The sequence below is a fragment of the Phaseolus vulgaris genome, chromosome 6, assembly GCF_051622355.1.
Source record: "Phaseolus vulgaris cultivar YP4 chromosome 6, ASM5162235v1, whole genome shotgun sequence".
NCBI classification, from domain to species: domain Eukaryota; kingdom Viridiplantae; phylum Streptophyta; class Magnoliopsida; order Fabales; family Fabaceae; genus Phaseolus; species Phaseolus vulgaris.
This window is the reverse complement of record NC_143503.1, coordinates 35,165,504-35,185,007: the sequence shown is the minus strand read 5'-3', so window position 1 is coordinate 35,185,007 and position 19,504 is coordinate 35,165,504. Positions and strand designations below refer to the sequence as shown.

Sequence of the window (19,504 nt, the reverse complement as noted above, 5' to 3'; positions counted from 1 at the left end):
GGTTTTTTTAGCTCTATTTAAAGGGGTTTTCCACCTAAAAATTCTGGTATCATTCTCACTTTACTTGTTTTTTTAATTTCTCATAATCTTTGGTTGAAATTATCACGCTCCCTACAAATTGGTATCAGAGATTTTCGATAATTCAACCAGGATCTATTGTTCAATAATGTCGAAATTGGATATTGAGAAATTTGATGGTAAAATCAGTTTTGCTATCTGACGAGTCCAGATGCTAGCTGTTCTCACCCAGAATGGTTTAAAGAAAGTTCTGGCAGGTAAAATGATGAGACCAACCACTATGACGGAGGAGCAGTGGGATGAGATGGATGAAAAGGCATTGTCTGCAATCCAGTTATGCTTGTCCCGTGAGGTGTTGCGTGAGGTCATCAACGAGAAAAGTACAGCAGGCATATGGGGTAAATTGGAGTCTCTATACATGACCAAAAGTCTTGCAAACAAACTCCGGTTAAAGGAGCGACTCTTTACACTCCGAATGTCCGAAGGTACTCCCATCCAATCTCACCTTGATGAATTTAATTCCATCATAATTGATTTGGAAAATTTGGATGTTAAAATTGATGATGAGGATAAAGCCGTTCTACTTATTGTTTCTCTACCACCCTCGCACCGACAATTCAAAGAAATTATGTTATACGGTAATTATCTTACCTTAAGCTTTGATGATGTCAAGACTAATTTACTAGCCAAAGAAAAATTTGATACTCAAATTCATTCTGAAAGTTCTGGTGAAGGATTAGTAGTTAGAGGGAGAAACCAAGAGAAAGGTAGGAACACTAAACATAAATCTAGGTCAAAATCTAGAGGCAAGAACTCCAAATATTGTCGTTATTGCAAGAAAAAGGGACACGAGATCTCTGAATGCTATAAATTGAAAAATAAACAAGATAGAGAAGATAAGGGAAATGGTAAACAACCAGAAAAATTTACCGAAGCTAGTATTGTTGAAACTGAATCTGATGGGGATTGTTTTGTAGCTTCCAACATTGAACAAAGGTCTAGAAATGAATGGATTTTTTATTCTGGTTGTACTTTTCACATGTCTCACAATAGAGATTGGTTTACCACATATGAACCAGTTTATAATGGTTTTGTTTTGATGGGAAACGATGCTCAATGCAAAGTTGTTGGTGAAGGAACAATCAAAATCAAGACACATGATGGAATTGTTAGAAATTTAACAGGTGTCAGATATGTCCCTGAGTTGAAACGGAATCTCATTTCCTTAGGCACCCTTGAATCTCATGGGTGTAGATACTCGGCTGAAGGCGGAGTTTTAAAAGTGTCTAAAGGAGCTCTTGTGTTACTAAAGGCAATTCGATGTGATAGTTTGTATGTGCTGCAGGGTTCAACAGTTACAGGTTCTGCAGCTGTTGCCTCACCCAACAAAGATAACACCAAGTTGTGGCATATGAGATTAGGCCACATGAGTGAGAAGGGAATTCTAATCCTCAAGAAGAAGGGTCACCTTGGTAACCACTGTACTGGAAAGGTTGATTTCTGTGAACATTGCATTTTTGGTAAGCAGAAAAAGGTTAGTTTTTCTAAAGCCATACACAGAACCAAAGGTACTTTGGATTATATTCATTCGGATCTTTGGGGTCCTTCAAAAGTTCCCTCCAAAGGTAAATGTCGTTATATGATGACAATTATTGATGACTTCTCACGAAACTGTGGGTGTATTTCCTTAAACATAAGAATGAAGCATTTTCCACTTTTAAAGAGTGGAAATTATTGATTGAGAATCAGACTGGCAAGAAGATAAAGAGGTTAAGGACAGACAATGGCCTTGAGTTCTGTTCGAATGAATTCAATGATTTCTGCAAGAAGGAAGGCATTTCCAGACACTTCACCATCCCAAGTACTCCACAACAGAACGGGGTTGCAGAAAGAATGAATAGAACTATCCTGGAGAGAGTTCGTTGCATGTTCTCCCATTCTAGTTTGAGCAAATCTTTTTGGGCTGAAGCGGCTTCAACGGCATGTTATCTGATAAACCGCTCTCCTAACAGATCAATTGATTGCAACATTCCAGAAGAAGTTTGGTCAGGTAACCTTGTTGATTATTCTAATCTTAAAATATTTGGTTGCCCTGCTTATTCTCATGTAAACGAGGGAAAATTAGAACCTCGTGCTAAGAAGTGCATTTTCTTGGGTTATGGCTCAGGGGTTAAAGGCTATCGTTTATATGACCCAGAATCTCATAAAGTAATTCATAGTCGAAATGTGACCTTTAATGAAAATGCTATGCTCTCTTCTGCAAAAGATACTGTCATTTCCTCAATTGATACAGGTGACCAGGAAGATGCTCGAGAGAAAGTGGAGTTTGAGATTAAAACACCTGCTTATGAGGAAGACGTTCCCAATTCCTCCAGTACTCAAGATGATCAAGTCACTGTTATTGATGGTACAAGTGAACATTTGAGTCCACATGAGCAATGCCCACCTAAACGACGAGGATTACCACAGTCGTGGTCTATGGCTCAAGAACTTCCACAACAGAGACCAAGAAAACCGACTCAGAGATTAATTGCAGAATCTGCCAACATTGCTTATGCTTTAACTATTACTCAAGAGATGGGTGAAGAAGGTGAACCCAAGAATTACTCTGAAGCTATCTCTAATGATGGCTCAACAATGTTGATTTTCGCAAGAGATAAATCTTTAGTTAACAAGTTAAAGGCTCAGCTTAGCAGTGAATTTGATATGAAGGACTTAGGTCCTGCCAAGAAAATTTTGGGAATGGAGATCAACAGAGATCGTCAAGCTGGAAAATTTTTTTTTATCACAAAAGAAGTATGTTCTTAAGATGCTTGACAAATTTGGAATGCGAGACTGCAAAGCTATTAATACTCCAATTGCCGCCCACTTCAAGTTGTCATCAAATCAGTGTCCAAAATCAGACGAGGACAAAAGACGCATGTCACATGTCCCGTATTCAAATGCAATTGGAAGTCTCATGTATGCTATGGTATGTACTAGACCTGATTTAGCTTATGCTGTTAGCATTGTTAGCAGGTTCATGCATAATCCAGGCAAGGCACACTGGGAAGCCGTTAAATGGATACTTCGTTATCTGAAAAGTTCTCCAGATCTTGGGTTGGTATTTGATCAACATAGAGCCGATCCCGGAGGAGCAGTTGGTTATGTTGATGCTGACTATGGTGGTGATTTAGATCGGAGAAGGTCACTTTCAGCTTACATCTTTACCCTATGTGGGTCTGCTATCAGTTGGTATTCTTCACTTCAAGCCATTGCGGTTTTGTCCACCACTGAAGCAGAATATATTGCTGCTACAGAAGGTATGAAAGAGACTATATGGCTTCGAGGCTTGGTAAGTGAACTTGGTCTTCAACAAGATGTTCTTGTTATATTTTGTGATAGTCAGAGTGTTGTCCACTTGACCAGGAACAGTAAGTATCACTCAAGGACCAAGCACATTGAAATTAAACACCATTTTATCCGAGACATTGTTGATACAGGAGATATAATTGTTGAAAAAATTCATACGACCGAAAATCCTGCAGACATGTTGACTAAGCCACTTCCATCGGCTAAGTTCGATCATTGCCTGAACTTAGCTGGTATTATACATACTTAATCAAGGCTTCATGGCGAGAGAGTGTTCCAGTCAAAGGCAAGTCAAGGTGGAGATTTGTGGGTTTATGACTCACCTTTACCATTAGCCTGAGAGGAATTCATTGTACTCCCATTACCATTATAGTGGAAGTTTTGGCTCTCTCGCCGGTGGTTTTTTTACCTCTATTTAAAGGGGTTTTCCACCTAAAAATTCTGGTATCATTCTCACTTTACTTGTTGCTTTAATTTATCATAATCTTTGGTTGAAATTATCACGCTTCCGCACACGACATATTTCATGTTTTTCTTATAGTTTAGCAAATAGAGTTAATACTTATATTAAAAAAACAAATGAAAGTGATTTTGTAAAATGATTAAATAAATTATTATTTTAATCTCAAATCAAAAGTTAGCAAAACTAGTTTCGGTGTAGTCTCTCTCACTCGCTTTCTGATAACCAATTAAGAACCTAAAATCACTCGCCTTCTGATAACGAATTAAGAACCTAACAATTTTGAATGGTGCAGAGATTGTAATGTTGGGTTACATCTATCTATGTATCTATCCATGTATCTATAATCTTGAAACTCCAATCAGCACACATACTTTCTGTGTCTTCATTGGCAGTGCCAGCTCAGCATACATATCCAAAACGGGCACAGGACAACATGTAGCGTGCACCAATGCACCTGCATATCTATATACCTAATTTCATCAATTTATCAATGCTCTTTCTTACTATAAATTCCATTCAATTTATATCTCAAAATAAACTCTTTTTTTTAACAAAACAAAAATTATCTCATTCGTGATACACAGATATTTATTGTGGAATTGTTGTTCTACTTTATCAGGATTTTGTTTTTCTTATATAATTGATCTTGGAATCTCACATATCTATTCAATCTCCATCATTAAAATTAATGTTTTCTTCTTCTTGTGATGATGAGTGAATGAGATTTTTCTTTAAATGTCGAATATTATATCTGTCTCTCTTTATTATTGGACTCCTTATGACCTCACACGTTTAATTTTTATCTTTATTTTCATAATACTTAAGATCAAAAATTTATTTCTACCAAATGAACTTCAACTTTGTTTCTATAATAGTTATTTAGTCTATTAATTTACTATATAAGTTTTAAAAAAAATCCTGACTATTTTAATTTCCTCAAATTATTAAATTTTCAATTATAATTATTTAACCACTCGTTTAATATTAAAATTGTTACTTTAACTGAATTTTAAAAAAAATCACATCAGCACAAGTTACATTTTCTATATTTAATTAGTATCATTATAATATTTTCTATATTAAAAAGCATCATTTTCTATATTTTCTACAATTAACCGGTTTCGTATTCATGTATATTTAAAAGGCTTTTCCTCGTTGAATAAATGCTTGATTCCTCTTAAACAATATTGCTTTCATTTTCATTATGATGTTATATAATGGTGATTTGGATTGGAGAGATAAGCATATGCTGTTGTGATGACTATCAAATGAGGACAAACTGAGAATATTGAGAAAAAAAAAGAAAAACATTTTATTTAAACTAGTTGATGTAATGAGTATTAATTAAATTTTACTTTTTCATTTATTTTATATTTTTTTATTTCTTAATTTAAATTTTTTGCATATTAATTTTTTTATAACTTTTATTTTGTAATTTTTTTACATAACATTACGCAATAAAACACTAGTTACTTCGTTTTGTAATATTTTAAAATTTTGAACAACATAAAGAATTAAAATAACTTAATAAATATTCAATATTTTTAATTAAAAATTGAAAATAAAAATGATAGATAAAAAAAATGAATAAAAATATATTGCTATAGTAATAATAATAAACTATAAGTTAGAAATTAAAAAAATAATTAAAATGACTTATAACTTATAAACTAAAAATTATTAAAATAAGATACCTTTCAATTTTTTTAAGGAAATAAAACTAATTTATAAATTATTTGAATAAGTAAATTAATCTCATAAAAAAATATTCAAAGAATAAAATTAAATATTTTAAAATATAATAAACCAAATTCAAACTTATCAGCAAAATGAAAGACAAAAAGTGTAATTTAGTTAAATTATTTGTAAAATAAATATTGTAAAAATGTTGCTTTTATATGGATCGAGTCTTGTGTGACTAGGTCTTTTCGGTCTCAATCTCAAATAATTTCGTCAGTCCACACAAAAAGTTTTTTCAACGTTTAAATAATGTTTGTGTTCCGATATTAATAAATAATTTATTATTCAGTGATTATAGATAATAAATTTTATTCGACATATACCTTAACTTGATATTAATTTATTTATTTATAGATTGTTTTAGATCCTTAATATGGTGGGTTTAAATTAGTGCAATTATCATATTTAATCTTTATATTAATTTAACTTTAACTTCAAGCTCAAATACAATACCATGTTTAATTGAGTCATCCCTTGTGTCTCAGATGTACTAAGCCTATAATTTTTTTTGTCTTATGTAGTACATATGTCTTTTCCTATAGGATTAGATATCTATTTAAAATTATTTTATATTATACCTCTCTCACAATACAATTAAATATATTATTTTTTATAAGGGTTGAGACACCATTTTATTTTAATTATTTTTTTCTGATAAAAAAAATTAAATATTTTTATTGATTAAAAAATCTGTTATAGTTATGGGTATAGTTAGTATGAAGTGGGGCAAAAATTAAAAAATATGAAATTATTGGCATTGAAGTTGAAGAACAGATGGGTATGAATTCACACACAGTCACGAAAGGGAAAGGGAAAGGGATAGAAACTTTAAAAGAGTACATAAATAACAATTTTTTATTTACTTTGGCCTATGTATTTATCAGGTATTCTTTTATTGACCACGATATATATAAATTTGGATTCTTGATATAGACAACAAATGGTTTGAACAACAACACAATCAATCAATTTCATTGTTAATAAATATTGTACCAGACAACGCACAAGTCCTTTTTTTTTTTCCATCTTAACACGTTTAATTCATGCCTATTAGGAAAGAACATGGTTTGTTAATAATCTTATTTTTTAAGTTTCTATATTAATATATAAATATAAAATACATTATAGTCAAATTTTAAAAACTAAAATACATTATATTTTTAAGTATACTGTAAATATACATTATGACTAAGTAAAATGATAAAGCAATCCAAAATCTAGAAATATAAAATAAGTTATCCAAATTAATTTTCCTTAACTTGAAATCTTGTACTTTTATATACTAAATATATACGCATGTGGTATAAATAACTGTTCTGGTGACGTTATTTATTATTGTATTTTAAATTTTGCTTTATTCTTCTTACATGATTTAAAAATTTAGTTACATTTGTCGAATTGTGTACTTTAACTGTTGTACAACTGGGGGTGGGGCATAAAAATAATTGTAAAGTGGACGTAAAATTACAGAAAAGCCCTTGAATTGGTCCCACCACAGCCTTGGATGGGTCTCCAATGTGGCACTATTAATTATTAATCATTATTCGAAATTGTTAACAATGATGAGACGAAGAAAATAAAGTTATTGGAATCTTTTTGTTTGTAGAAAAGAAAAACCAAAACCATTCACAAGACGCCGCGTATTTCACCCGCTTTATCAAACAATAATCCCTCTTTGTGTGGGCCCCACCCATAGTTGCATCAGATAAGATCTAAAATGAACGTTCCTGATTGCGCAACGTTGCATCCATCTTGTTGCCCAGTGATCCCATCCGTTCAAAGATTGGGTTCAGATAGGAGGTACACGTACAACAACACTAACTCCCTCCACTTTTTCTATTTTTCAGTTTCACTTTTCCATTCTTTAGATCTTGTTATCGTTTTTAGTTATACATTTTACTACTTTTTTTATATATATATATATATTTAAGACGATTATTTTTTAAATAATTTTTATTTTTGGTTCCACATAGATTGTGCATGCGTTTTAAAATAAAAATAAAAATTGTAAATTTTACATTAATGTAAAATTATATTAAACATCGTTTCAACGATTTTTTGGCTGATCGAATTGTTGTTTTAAAACGCATTTGAAAATAAAAATAAAAAACAGAAATCGCAACTTCCCCAAATACGCCCTTCCCTCGACTTTTTTCAAATTTGGTTCTTTAATCCTGATTTTTTTTATTATTCTAATTATACATTTGTACATAGTTTGATATTTTATGTTTAGTAAAAAAAATAAACATGTTTTTAATTATAAATGATTAATTGGAAATTTAGTATTAAATAGAAATATTAAGAAATATTTATTAACCGTCTTAATGTAAATATTTAATTTTAAACATTAAAGTTAAATAAATAATGGTTTTGTTTTGAATTAAATCTGTCATTATTATTAAGATAATTCTCACCTTCACCCTCATTAAATATTCAAAATTTAAAAATATTATATAAATTAATATTTTTTAAACAAAAATATATCAAATCAACAAAATCTCAATCAACACTTTAATTTACTAAAAAACAAACAACCTTATAAACAATTTTGAAATCGATAACTAATTTACGTTTACATCATCAAAAAAGAAAAAAAGTTTTCTCACCTAACTTTAAGTAGGTGTGCTCAAAAAGAGCTGCATTCAGTCATACTTTGCTCAATTTCGCACTGCTTCAATTTTCTTTTCCAGTTGGTGTTTAGAACCTTTGGAATGTATGCATTTGGTTATTTGATGCTTTTTAGGTTCTTAGAGTGGACTATGTTTTTGCCTGTTTGATTTGGAGGGTATTGTTAGACGTTGGATTATGTATATATTGTATAAAGGTTGATCCACTCCTGAAGTGGTTCGCATTTATATATCTGTTATTGCTAATAAAAAAAACAAAAACAAAGAACTCTAATGCTAAATGATAGTTTAACATGCAACATATAGTCATGATTAATGATCAAACTATATCACTATGTATATGAAGTGACAAAGACTAATATTGAAACTAAAAACATTATATGCAAAACATATACAAAACAAATATGAAAAGTTCGTAATTAACTCAAAGAAAAAATGAACTTACACTAAATAAAATTCTAACCAGATAATCTTGTAATATTCACTTTCAATAATTTAAGGGATAAGTAGTTTAAAGAAAAATGTGCTAGAAAAGTTAGAGAAAATGTAGAGGAAAAAATTAAGGTTTTATAAAAACAGTGATTTTGTTCAAATAAAAAATTAATAACTAATTTTTTCATTTATATACACTTTTACTTTAGTAAAAATATTATAGTCTCATTTTAATTATACAAATTATTTTCTAAAACAATTTATAAGTCCTTACCATTAAAGAACAAAAGTTAGACAAAGTAAATATTTAATACTAATAAAATACAAGAAAAGAAAATTATTAGATAGAGATTAATTTTAGATATAAAAAATAAATAATTGCTGTATTAATTAAATTGAATATTATTTTACAAATTAAAAATATTGATATATAAAGTAATTTTTATTACAGTGACTAATTATTTTGTTTTCTCAAATTAGTCAATATTTAATAATTTTTAAAAACATTACTAAAAAAATATAGTAAATTATGCCCTTTAGTAACAAACTAGTAAATGATAAATTTAAAATTTGAAATCATATACTGTATGATGATTCTGAATCATTAATAGCATAAACGTTTTTTTATATTAATACTGTGTAAAAGCCATTAAACTCTCGATATGTATTCGGATTAAAACGTGCAAACACATATATTTAATTAAAAAGTACCTTATATATATCTTAAAGTCTGATAAATGAATTTATTGTAGTATGATCTGTGCTTGAGAATGTTTTATTAAAACGTGTGGATAAAATAAAAGAATCCAGGGAATAATAAAAGAATAATGGTTTTTATTTGATACTGTTGTTTTTGTTGAAAAGATGGTGTTAATTTTTGGAAAGGGTGTTGAAAGTGATAATAAATGAAGTTTAGTGTGAGAGAATAAGAAAAGAATATAAAAGGATATCCTTTAAAAACAAAAACAGTGCATTGTTTGTTATTATTTGGTGTTTTATAATAAGAAAAAGTGAAGAAAGAATGAATATTCGTATATATCCGAATGATTGGGATAAAGGGTAGGTTGGGAAAAAATGGAATTATTGGTGACTGACGTGGATCCATGCTGTATGACCCCAACCCAACCAATCTACGTCATCCGTCAGATCCAAATCACCCAATCCTGACCATCAAAATCCACCCTAATCACATTCATGTGCGCCGCGGGCAGAGACAAGCTGGGTCCCACCCCCCCAACACCAATCCTCGTATAAAAACCCTTTCACAAACATCATCCAAATCTAAGTCAAATAATACAACACCATACACACTCTGCACGCCACATACACATTCCATAACCATGGGTGGATCCTCCATGGCCGCCGCAAGAGTCACCAGGTTTCTGGCCACCCGCCACCTCCGCGACCACCGTGACACTTGTGTCGCCGACGTTGAATTCGAGTTTCTCCACGACGGAGAAACGTTGTTGGCCCACAGCGCCTGCAGCGACGACTGTCAGAACCCCAACGAAATCGAGTTCGACGAAGACGAGGATCACCGAGATACCGTCGAACAGAACAGAACCTTCTGGGACAACCAGCACCAGATTTTGCAGGTAGTTTTATTGGTTAACCAACACAGCTTGCCTTCTTTGAATTAAGTTATTTTGTTACGCTACACGTACAGCTACGAAACGTATACCCTTTTGTTTTATTTTAATGGAAATTTCTCTTTTTCCCAACAAGCTTAACTTTTTAGTTTCATTGTGGTTTTAGAAACAAAAATTACGTTAGCCTCTTCAAACAGCTTTCCAAAGTTTCAAATTGGTCGACACCAAACGTGGGTTCATGTGATGTGATATCTTTTTATTAATAATAAAATTAAGGTTTTACAGTAAATACTTCAAAAGAAGGAAAAAAACAACTTAGTTTTTCTCATCTACATTTATTTATATGTGCATGTTTAACTTATTTGTTTTGAGATGTTGGTAGAGGGAAATTAATGATTGTAAAATTGGTTTTGACTGAGTGGTTAAATTTTGTGCAGGCCAATGCGTACAGAACAAGTTCTTTGGAGTCAGGGATAAGAAATGCGACCAAAGAAGCGCTTCAGAACATACAAAGCGCAGAAACGGTGTGCGGTTGCGGCAGACAGATACCTCTCACCACTTGCAGAAACTGCTTGATGAGAGAAGTTTCTGGGCGGCTTCAGAAAGCAGGTTATAACAGTGCTGTCTGCAAAACAAAATGGAGAAGCTCACCAGATATTCCATCAGGTAAATACAGTGATTCCAATTAATTACCCACTTGCATGCTTTTTCTCTCTTAAAAAACTCAGAAGCGATCTTCAAGGGTGGTTCTTAAGATAAGATCCTTTTACTAAACTATATTATCCACCTGGAAAATGTCCCTGTCAATTTATAACCACGCTTTGTGAAAATATTATTATGACTAAACCATGATTTGTCGGCACTTGGCCAAGGAACGTTACTGTTCACAAGATTCCAACTAGTGGATATACATTGCCTCTGTCAAATTGATTATATAAAATTGTAAAAAGATGTGAAAAGATTTTTGAACTTTTGTTAGCAGATTAAATATTGGGGGGTAGTTGTATTTAATTTAGTACTGTGAATGCATTAATCTTAGTGTGAAAAGTATGTGCAGGTGAACACAGTTTTTTGGATGTAGTGGAGAACTCAAAGAGGGGGGAGATGAGGGTGATTGTGGAGCTGAATTTGAGAGGAGAGTTTGAGATAGCAAAGGGAAGTGAGGAGTATAACAGACTTGTTGGGAAGCTGCCAGAGGTGTTTGTGGGGAAGGTAGAGAGATTGAGCAACCTGATAAAGGTACTGTGTGTGGCAGGGAAAAGGTGCATGAAGGAAAAGAAAATGCACATGGGGCCATGGAGGAAGCATAGGTACATGCAAGCCAAGTGGTTAGGTCCATGTGACAGGAACACTTCCACAACCTCAGTCTCAATGGGATATTCTGAGAGGATACCAATGCCAAAGCCAAGGCAAAAGGCATCCCTGTTGACTGTTGATCTGCTAGACAATTTTCCTAATATGCACTGCACTGCTGTTGAGGTTGTGTAATTTGTAAAGAGAGAGAACCCTAGTTTACATTCTTCCTTCTTCTTTTTTTAATTTTGTTATTGATTCTCCCAATCTTTACTTGGTGAATATAAATGAGTGATTGGTAAATGTCCCATACACATGTACATCAAAATAAATTGTGGAAATGAGTGTGCATTTCAAAGCTACTCTTGGAGTTCATATATCATACACCACTTTTCAACACGAACAATTTGTCTTGCATCATTTTTTTTCCTTCATGTTTTCGCACGTAAATTGTAAAAAAAAAATTATGAGTTCAGAGATCTCACCTGGACAATTAGTAATAATTACATCGAACTTATAAGGTTTTGTTAAGGTTAAGCCCTAAACTATCTGCTATGAAATCGGAGATTTTAATAATTACATCGAACAAGTGGTTTGATTTTTTTCTAAACCAAAGTGGAGATTTTTTGGTGGGCACATGTGAAATTTGTAATGGACTGCATGAGATGATAGGATACAAGCACCCACCCGGAGTGATACCAAAAAATTACAAGAAATTATGAAGAAAAAAATATAAGTTAAAAATAGTTTCTATAAAAATTAAAAATAGAATTCAAAAAAATTATATTACTTTTATAAAATTAATTAATTCAGAACTTAATTTATTTTATTAAATAAAAAATAATTTTAAAGACAAAAAATAATTAGTTAGTGACTAAATTAGAAACCATTTTAAAGACTAAAAAAATTATTGATTTCTAAATTTGTTTATATTATTGGTATATAGTTTCTAAATTGGTATCTAATTAGTTACCAAGATTTTTATACTAAATCTAGATTCTAAATGATTGGCAATTAAAACCTTGGTAGCTAAATACCAATTTAGAAACTATTTATCAATAATAGAAACTAATTTAAAAACTAATAACTTTTTTAGTCTATAAAAGGATTTCTAATTTAATCATTATAACAACTAATTATTATTTTTATCTAAAATTAATTTTTATTTAATGATTTTATTGTATTGTTACTTATTAACAAATTTATTTTAATATTTTTTACATTTTTTAACATGCTACAAATTCGTCCAAACTAGGTCGTGGTTTGTTTGTATACGTTTTGGTCCATGAATGGCCCATGAATTGTGTTTTTGTCTTTGGGCTCAGTGACACTTTCTTCCTGTAACTACTGATGATTTTGTCCTGAAGCTCCTAAAAATGTTAAATAACTAAATTATCTTTTAAGTGTTTTTCAAATTTCGCTGCATCTAAAATATTTTAATACCTTTTATAGAAAATTCATTCTAGAACATTTTATAATAAAAATTATTATTATAGAAAAAAAAAATCATAATAATTTTAAAATTTATTCTAGAGTAATATTTTTCAAAACGAATTTTTTATAATTCTAGATTGTTATTTTCGAAATAGTTCTGTTACAATAAAATTGGTCGTTAATTGTTGTTTTGGAATTAAAAAGTAATAGGAAAACCCAACTATTGTTAAATTGATTGTCTTTTGAATGAAATTTTGATAACGGAAAAAATAAATCAATCTAACTATAAATAAGTAAAATTTTATGGTTTTTCAGACCAGCCATTTAATTTGGTGAATTTTAAATTTAATTGCTTTGAATAAAATTTAAAAATAGAAGAAACCAATTCATAATATATGTTGAAAATAGTTTCACTATTATTTTTTATGAAATAAGTTTGATCTTTAAAATGTTGAATGATAAATTTAATATTTAATCAATAATAAAAAAATGAAGGAAAATCAAATTTGTCAACTTAGCCCAAACCATAGATCTGCTTATTTGGGCTTAAAGTTTGTATGGGTTCTTGTATCGCAGGCCCAATTATATCATTCAATATTTTGCAATTTGCACCAGCCAAACAAAGGATGGACTTCTTTATTATTTTTTATGGCCCGACAAACGAAATAAAAAAAAAATCAATGAAACATGATTTTCATTGATTTTTGTTATCTTAGAATCATATCCTGTTGAACTAAATGAATTTAAAGTGATTCAGTCACTGTATTAAATATATATAAACTTTAATTAAACGAATATATTTGTAAACAAATAATTCATATTTTAGATTTACAATAATCAGTTTATATCACAATATAAGGTATTTTTATCTGTTGCCATTTTAAAAGAATATTATAATTCGATATAAAAAAAAATAAAAACTGAAATGGGTTGTGAATTTGTATTTCCTAAATTGAAATGGAACAGAATTGATGAGTTTGGAAGCAAAGTGAAATGATAGACATCCGTGCGAACCGTACCTTAAAAAACCTTTGCTCCTTTGATGTGTTAAGTATAATAAAAAGTGGTTGGAAGTGTGAATTTAGCAACAGTGAGTTCCAAGTGTTGCTAAAAATAAATAACAAAGGTTTACACGTAACCACCCATCCGTACCAATTCCCTCAACGGTGACACTTAGATTCCTCCACTCACCACATTTCAACCTTTTTTCCTTTCTCTCTCTCCTCCATCATTCATTCTCATTCATTCCAAAACCAAACCAAAACAAACAAAATTATGTCCCTCTCACTCTTCTCTGACTTTCTCACATGGTCCCACATCCCACCACCCCCACTATAACCTAACCCATCACACTATGTCCCTATCCACATGCATCACTGTTCATATTTATAACTATTACAAAAAACAATTTCATCATATTATAGTATAATAATAACATTTTTAAGATGGTAATAAAAATAAAAAAATTTATAGAAAAGTGTCATGTTGGTGGTGATGATGAGATGAGTGAGGTTTTGAAATTGTAAAACCGACAGACACACACAGTAGAACCTTGAATGAAATTTATGGTCTATTTTCTGCCGGTATCTTACGTAGCGTATGACAAGATCCTTGTATGACCCTACTAAATATTACGCTGCTACTTTCTAAAATTAAAAATTAATTAAAAAAAGAAAGAAAGAAAGAAAGATATCCTCTGCAGTCTCCACCTGTCTTTCTCTTTCCTTAAGGAAAAAGATGGTATTAGGTGCACCATTTCTCTCTATCCTTGCAGACGTTAAAAGCCAAACAGAACCACCATTTCTGCCTTAGCACCTATTTCTTCTTCCCCCCTCGGTGAAAGCCCTGTACCCTTTCAGGTAATGCATGTTTTATTACAATTCCACATGCTTCTTTTGCTTTGCCTTTTTTTTCTTTTCTTTGTAAATCTGGTTTACCCTTATCTGTTATTAGTTTGGTATCTATGTGATTCGTTTACGGATTTTCCCACCCTCTGTGGCCATTAGGTACGTAATCATGGCCGTTTCTTCATTATCAACACAAATGAGTTATTTTCTTTTACTTTTGTATATTTCATGGTTTCTGTGATCATTTTACCTTTTTGTTGGATGGATTAATTTACAGAGATATTTGTGTGGATTTTTTTTTCAGGCTTTTACGGAAGTTGGGTTTTGAACAGATGGGGGTGCTTGGCTTCTGAGTTTATGGATGGTGATGTTCTTTGTTGAATAATATTTTGTTTTGCCTCTATCTTCAGTTTTTAATCGAACCAATCCCGGTTTTGTTTTTCAAATGTCAAGATTGGGTTTTTGGTCATTCCTTGTTGAAGGGTCTCAGTTAGGGGTGGAGGAGTTTCAGTTTTGTAAGTACAAGATCTCAATATTGAAGTTTTTGTAGAAAGGAAAAGTTGAGAATAAGATGGGGGAAGATAGTTATTCTTGGATTAGGAGAACAAAGTTTTCACACACAGTGTGCCATCGTTTGGATCCATCTAGATTAGGTCATGTTCCTATCAGCATTCAGTCAGAGCAAAAATCAAGGCCCGCCCCACAGGCTCAGAGGCACCCCATAACGAACAAGCAGAGATCTTTGTCACCATTGCCAGAGACTTTTCTTTCTGAGGCCTTCAGGGAAGCTAAACATGATCAGAGGAGGTTCTCCACACCGAATCCCCAGAGAGGTAATAGGGTTATGAACAAAGATTCTGGGGAGACTAAGGAATCAAGTTCAAAGTTGCCTTCCCCCCGTAGTCCAAATAGGCAGGTGAAGTCAAAGCACAACAAGGATGCAGCATGGACTAAGTTTTTGGATAATGGTGGAAGCAAGATTACTGCTATCGAAACAGCTGAAGAGTGGAATATTGACATGTCTCAACTGTTTTTTGGCCTAAAGTTTGCTCATGGAGCACATAGCCGACTTTACCATGGTGTATATAAGGATGAATCAGTTGCTGTTAAAATCATTATGAAACCCGAAGACGATGAAAGTGGAGATTTGGCTTGTCGATTAGAGAAACAGTTCGTTAGAGAAGTTACCCTTTTATCTCGCCTTCACCATCAAAATGTTATAAAGGTGATGCCATTTTGTCTCTTCTTTTGTATGCCTTTTGAGTAAGATGAATATATCTGTTGTGTTGAATTTGAACCTTTAATCATGTTCAAATATTATGTTTTGGTTTAATTGTGTTGATCGTATGATGTTGGGATAATTTATGAGGATGCTGATTTGTACCTGTTTCCTCGTGTGTTTTGATGTGACTACAGTTCTCAGCAGCATGCAGAAAGCCACCTGTTTATTGCATCATCACAGAGTATCTTTCGGAAGGTTCCTTGAGGGCATATTTGCATAAGTTGGAGCGCCAAACTATTTCTCTAGAAAAACTATTAACTTTTGCCCTGGATATTGCTCGCGGTATGGAATATATACATTCTCAAGGTGTCATTCATCGAGACCTTAAGCCAGAGAATATCCTCATCAACGAAGACTATCGCCTTAAAATTGCTGATTTTGGCATTGCATGCGAGGAAGCCTCTTGTGACTTATTGGCTGATGACCCTGGCACCTACCGTTGGATGGCACCCGAGATGATCAAACAGAAATCCTATGGGAAAAAGGTTGATGTCTACAGTTTTGGGCTTATCTTATGGGAGATGTTGACTGGAACTATTCCATATGAGGACATGAATCCAATACAGGCTGCTTTTGCCGTTGTAAACAAGGTATGAGTCCTTTGTAATTGAAGTCATCTACATTTGTACTGAACATCTCACTCTTTAGCTATTGCCAGCTTTTTTTTTGTAAATGTTCTGTATTATCTTGATTGCCCTTTGCATTTCTCAAATGCTTGCTGAAGGCCCTGAGCCCCTTCTTCCACTCTAAATCTCACTTTGTTATCCTCTCTATGGTTCTTCTTGTTTAACAGAGTTTGAATTTGTTTTGGACCTTTTTGAACTGCTACCATGGTAGAGTAATGCAAACCAGGCTTCATATAGTTAGTGATTCACTTGAGTTGAGTTGCAGCTAGACAAGACGTGTTCTGTTAATGATTCCTCTTGCTGTTTACATCTGAGGAAGTCAAACTATAATGCCCCTAAATGAAATTCAAAACCAGCTTATTCCCATCCTAATGTTTACTGCGGTTTATTACAAAACCTAGAGTTTTGATAGCTGACAGCCTCTGGTCAATGCCTCCTTTTCTTAGAGAGCAACAGTGGAGTTGGTGCAAATCCATTTCATCCCTGACTTTTGTCTCCAATGGGTCTAAAGGGAAATCAAGTTGAAGTATAAGTTCAACCAAATGATTTCTTAACAATTATTTACACATGTATTAAATAAATTATTGTATTTGTCAATTACTCCTTGAGTGGTATTAGCTACTATATTACTAAGAACAGAACTGATTTATTTCACAGGATAGATGAACATCTAACTGTTTAACTCTTTTTGATATTTGATTTACTTGAGTCTAGAGAAAAATGTAGTTAGCCAGCAGATTTTGTATATTGTTTCTTCTCTCAGTACTTATATTTGTGTTTATTCAGAATTCAAGGCCAGTTATTCCATCAGACTGTCCACCTGCTATGCGAGCTTTAGTTGAGCAATGTTGGAGCCTGCAACCAGATAAGAGGCCTGAGTTCTGGCAGATTGTGAAGATATTAGAGCAATTTGAATCTGCACTTGCCCGTGATGGAACCCTGAGTCTGGTGCCAAACCCTTGTTGGGATACTAAAAAAGGGGTTCTTCATTGGATTCAAAAGCTTGGTCCTGTGCAACAAAATAGTGGCCCGGTGCCTAAACCCAAGTTCACATGAATCTTTCAAGTGTCCTGGCTTTTATTGTACACCAGGTCCATTGTAATTAAAAATGAAAGGTTGGTTTTTGATGTTCTCTGGTTGTAGTCACGTTATGACATTCATGTGATAGTAAATTGATTTTTAGGCTTGCACATAAAGGTGAAAGCTTCTTTTTTTTCTTTTTACCTGAGTGCATTCACAACTTATGAAACTCTTGCATCGTGTGTACCAAGAAATCATCACCCCTTTACTTCTTATGAATGTTTATAATTCTTGTGTGGATGTTGTTTCCCATTGGTCAAAAAGGGTTACACGAGGGATTCGAAGTTTTGATGTTTCCCCACCCCCAATCCAGAACCAAACAAAGAAGACCAACACTTTGAAAGAAAAACCTTGAAAAGGGAACATGATTTTGGCTCTGTAAAAATTAGTTGTTAGCTTATTAGAAAGTATAAAATTTCATTATTTAGACATTCTTTAAGAGAAAACTTCAGAATATTGTTAAGTTTGAAAATGTTTATCAAGAAGACAGAAGAGATTTCATTACAATTAAGAAAATTACAATTAAGAAAATCATTAAGACCAAAAATAATTAATTACTATATTAATTAATTAAAGATAAATTAAAAAATTAAGAAAAAGGTTTTTTAATTAGTTTTTATTATTATTAAATAATTTTTAAATTGATACTAATTAGAATTTAGTAGTTAATTAGATATCAATTTAGAAAGTATTTAACCATAATAAAATTAATTTAAAAATTAAAAAAATAATCTCTAATTTAGTTAATCTAGTAACTAATTATTTTTTTCCCTAAAATTATTTTAAATTATAAAAGTTTGTGTTAAAGTTTATTTTAAATTATATAATTTTTAATTTAATTTGCTTTTTTTTATACGTATTATAAGAGATTGATTCAAATAATAAAATGTTGAATGCATTTGAAGATTTGAAGGATATTAATAACATTTTTTACTGAATAAAATTAATAGTAGTTTTGCATTCTTTTAATTCAATCCTACCGATTAAAAGATTGTGAGAGGTAGAGGATAAAGAAATTAAGGTATTCTTGAAAAAAAAATCAAAAGAGAAAGGTAAAAAATGGCTTCTAATAAAAACAAAATGTCAAGTAATGATATTGATTGGTAAAAAATATAATAAAAATATTATTATTTTTAGTTACCATGTAAATATTTTTTTATAGGGATCAAAATATCACCATCGTGAACTTTAACATCACTCATGTTTGATAGAGTTTATATTTGATAGAATTAGAAGAATGTTTCTGTAAAATAAAAACGAATAATATAAGTTCACAAATTAATGTTATATCTATTTTTTTTATAATTATACAATTAAAAGTAATTTTGATTAATATTGTCTGGAAAACATTTCATCTCTGCAGATGGAGTTTGTAATGATAAAAAAATCTTTAGTATAATAATTTCAAACAATAAAATAAAATCTATTAATTAAAGTCATTGATTTTTTTCCTAGTCCAAACAGTAGAATCTTAAATATTAGTAAAAAAAAAGGTTTTGTTAGTATTTAAATTTTTAACATAGTGACTTGTGTAACGTAAAAATTTACAATAATTTTTATTACAAGTAACTAAATTTAAGGTTTAAACTAGAAAAAAAAATTACAGTAAAGTAAAAAAAGAAAAATATATTTAATCATTGAAAATATAATTAGCTGATAAACAAATAGCTATTGTATAAATATGTATGAATAGAGAAGAGAGAGAAATCGTATAAAACAGGG

The 19,504-nt window shown here is 31.4% G+C and overlaps 3 protein-coding genes across 4 annotated transcripts; all 3 read left to right on the top strand.

The window, feature by feature from the left end:
• Positions 1-298: 298 nt before the first annotated feature.
• LOC150027392 (uncharacterized) lies at positions 299-4,306 on the top strand. Its single transcript, XM_090303959.1, has 6 exons — positions 299-503; positions 996-1,425; positions 1,962-2,068; positions 2,186-2,737; positions 2,853-3,431; positions 4,125-4,306. Exons 1-6 carry the CDS (start codon positions 299-301, stop codon positions 4,304-4,306), a joined length of 2,055 nt encoding a protein of 684 aa, XP_090160085.1.
• A 5,510-nt stretch (positions 4,307-9,816) lies between these two features.
• LOC137832584 (uncharacterized) lies at positions 9,817-11,875 on the top strand. The gene is made up of 3 exons (XM_068640810.2): positions 9,817-10,226; positions 10,658-10,886; positions 11,278-11,875. Exons 1-3 carry the CDS (start codon positions 9,972-9,974, stop codon positions 11,706-11,708), a joined length of 915 nt encoding a protein of 304 aa, XP_068496911.1. The 5' UTR covers positions 9,817-9,971; the 3' UTR covers positions 11,709-11,875.
• Positions 11,876-14,430: 2,555 nt separating this feature from the next.
• LOC137832582 (serine/threonine/tyrosine-protein kinase HT1) lies at positions 14,431-18,022 on the top strand. 2 transcript variants are annotated; one of them, XM_068640808.2, is made up of 4 exons: positions 14,431-14,806; positions 15,099-16,019; positions 16,211-16,666; positions 17,489-18,022. In XM_068640808.2, exons 2-4 carry the CDS (start codon positions 15,366-15,368, stop codon positions 17,756-17,758), a joined length of 1,380 nt encoding a protein of 459 aa, XP_068496909.1. In that variant the 5' UTR covers positions 14,431-14,806; positions 15,099-15,365; the 3' UTR covers positions 17,759-18,022. The 2 variants fall into 2 exon arrangements, with proteins under 2 accessions (XP_068496909.1, XP_090159364.1); XM_090303238.1 differs by having other exon boundaries at positions 14,652-14,953.
• The last annotated feature ends 1,482 nt before the right edge of the window (positions 18,023-19,504 follow it).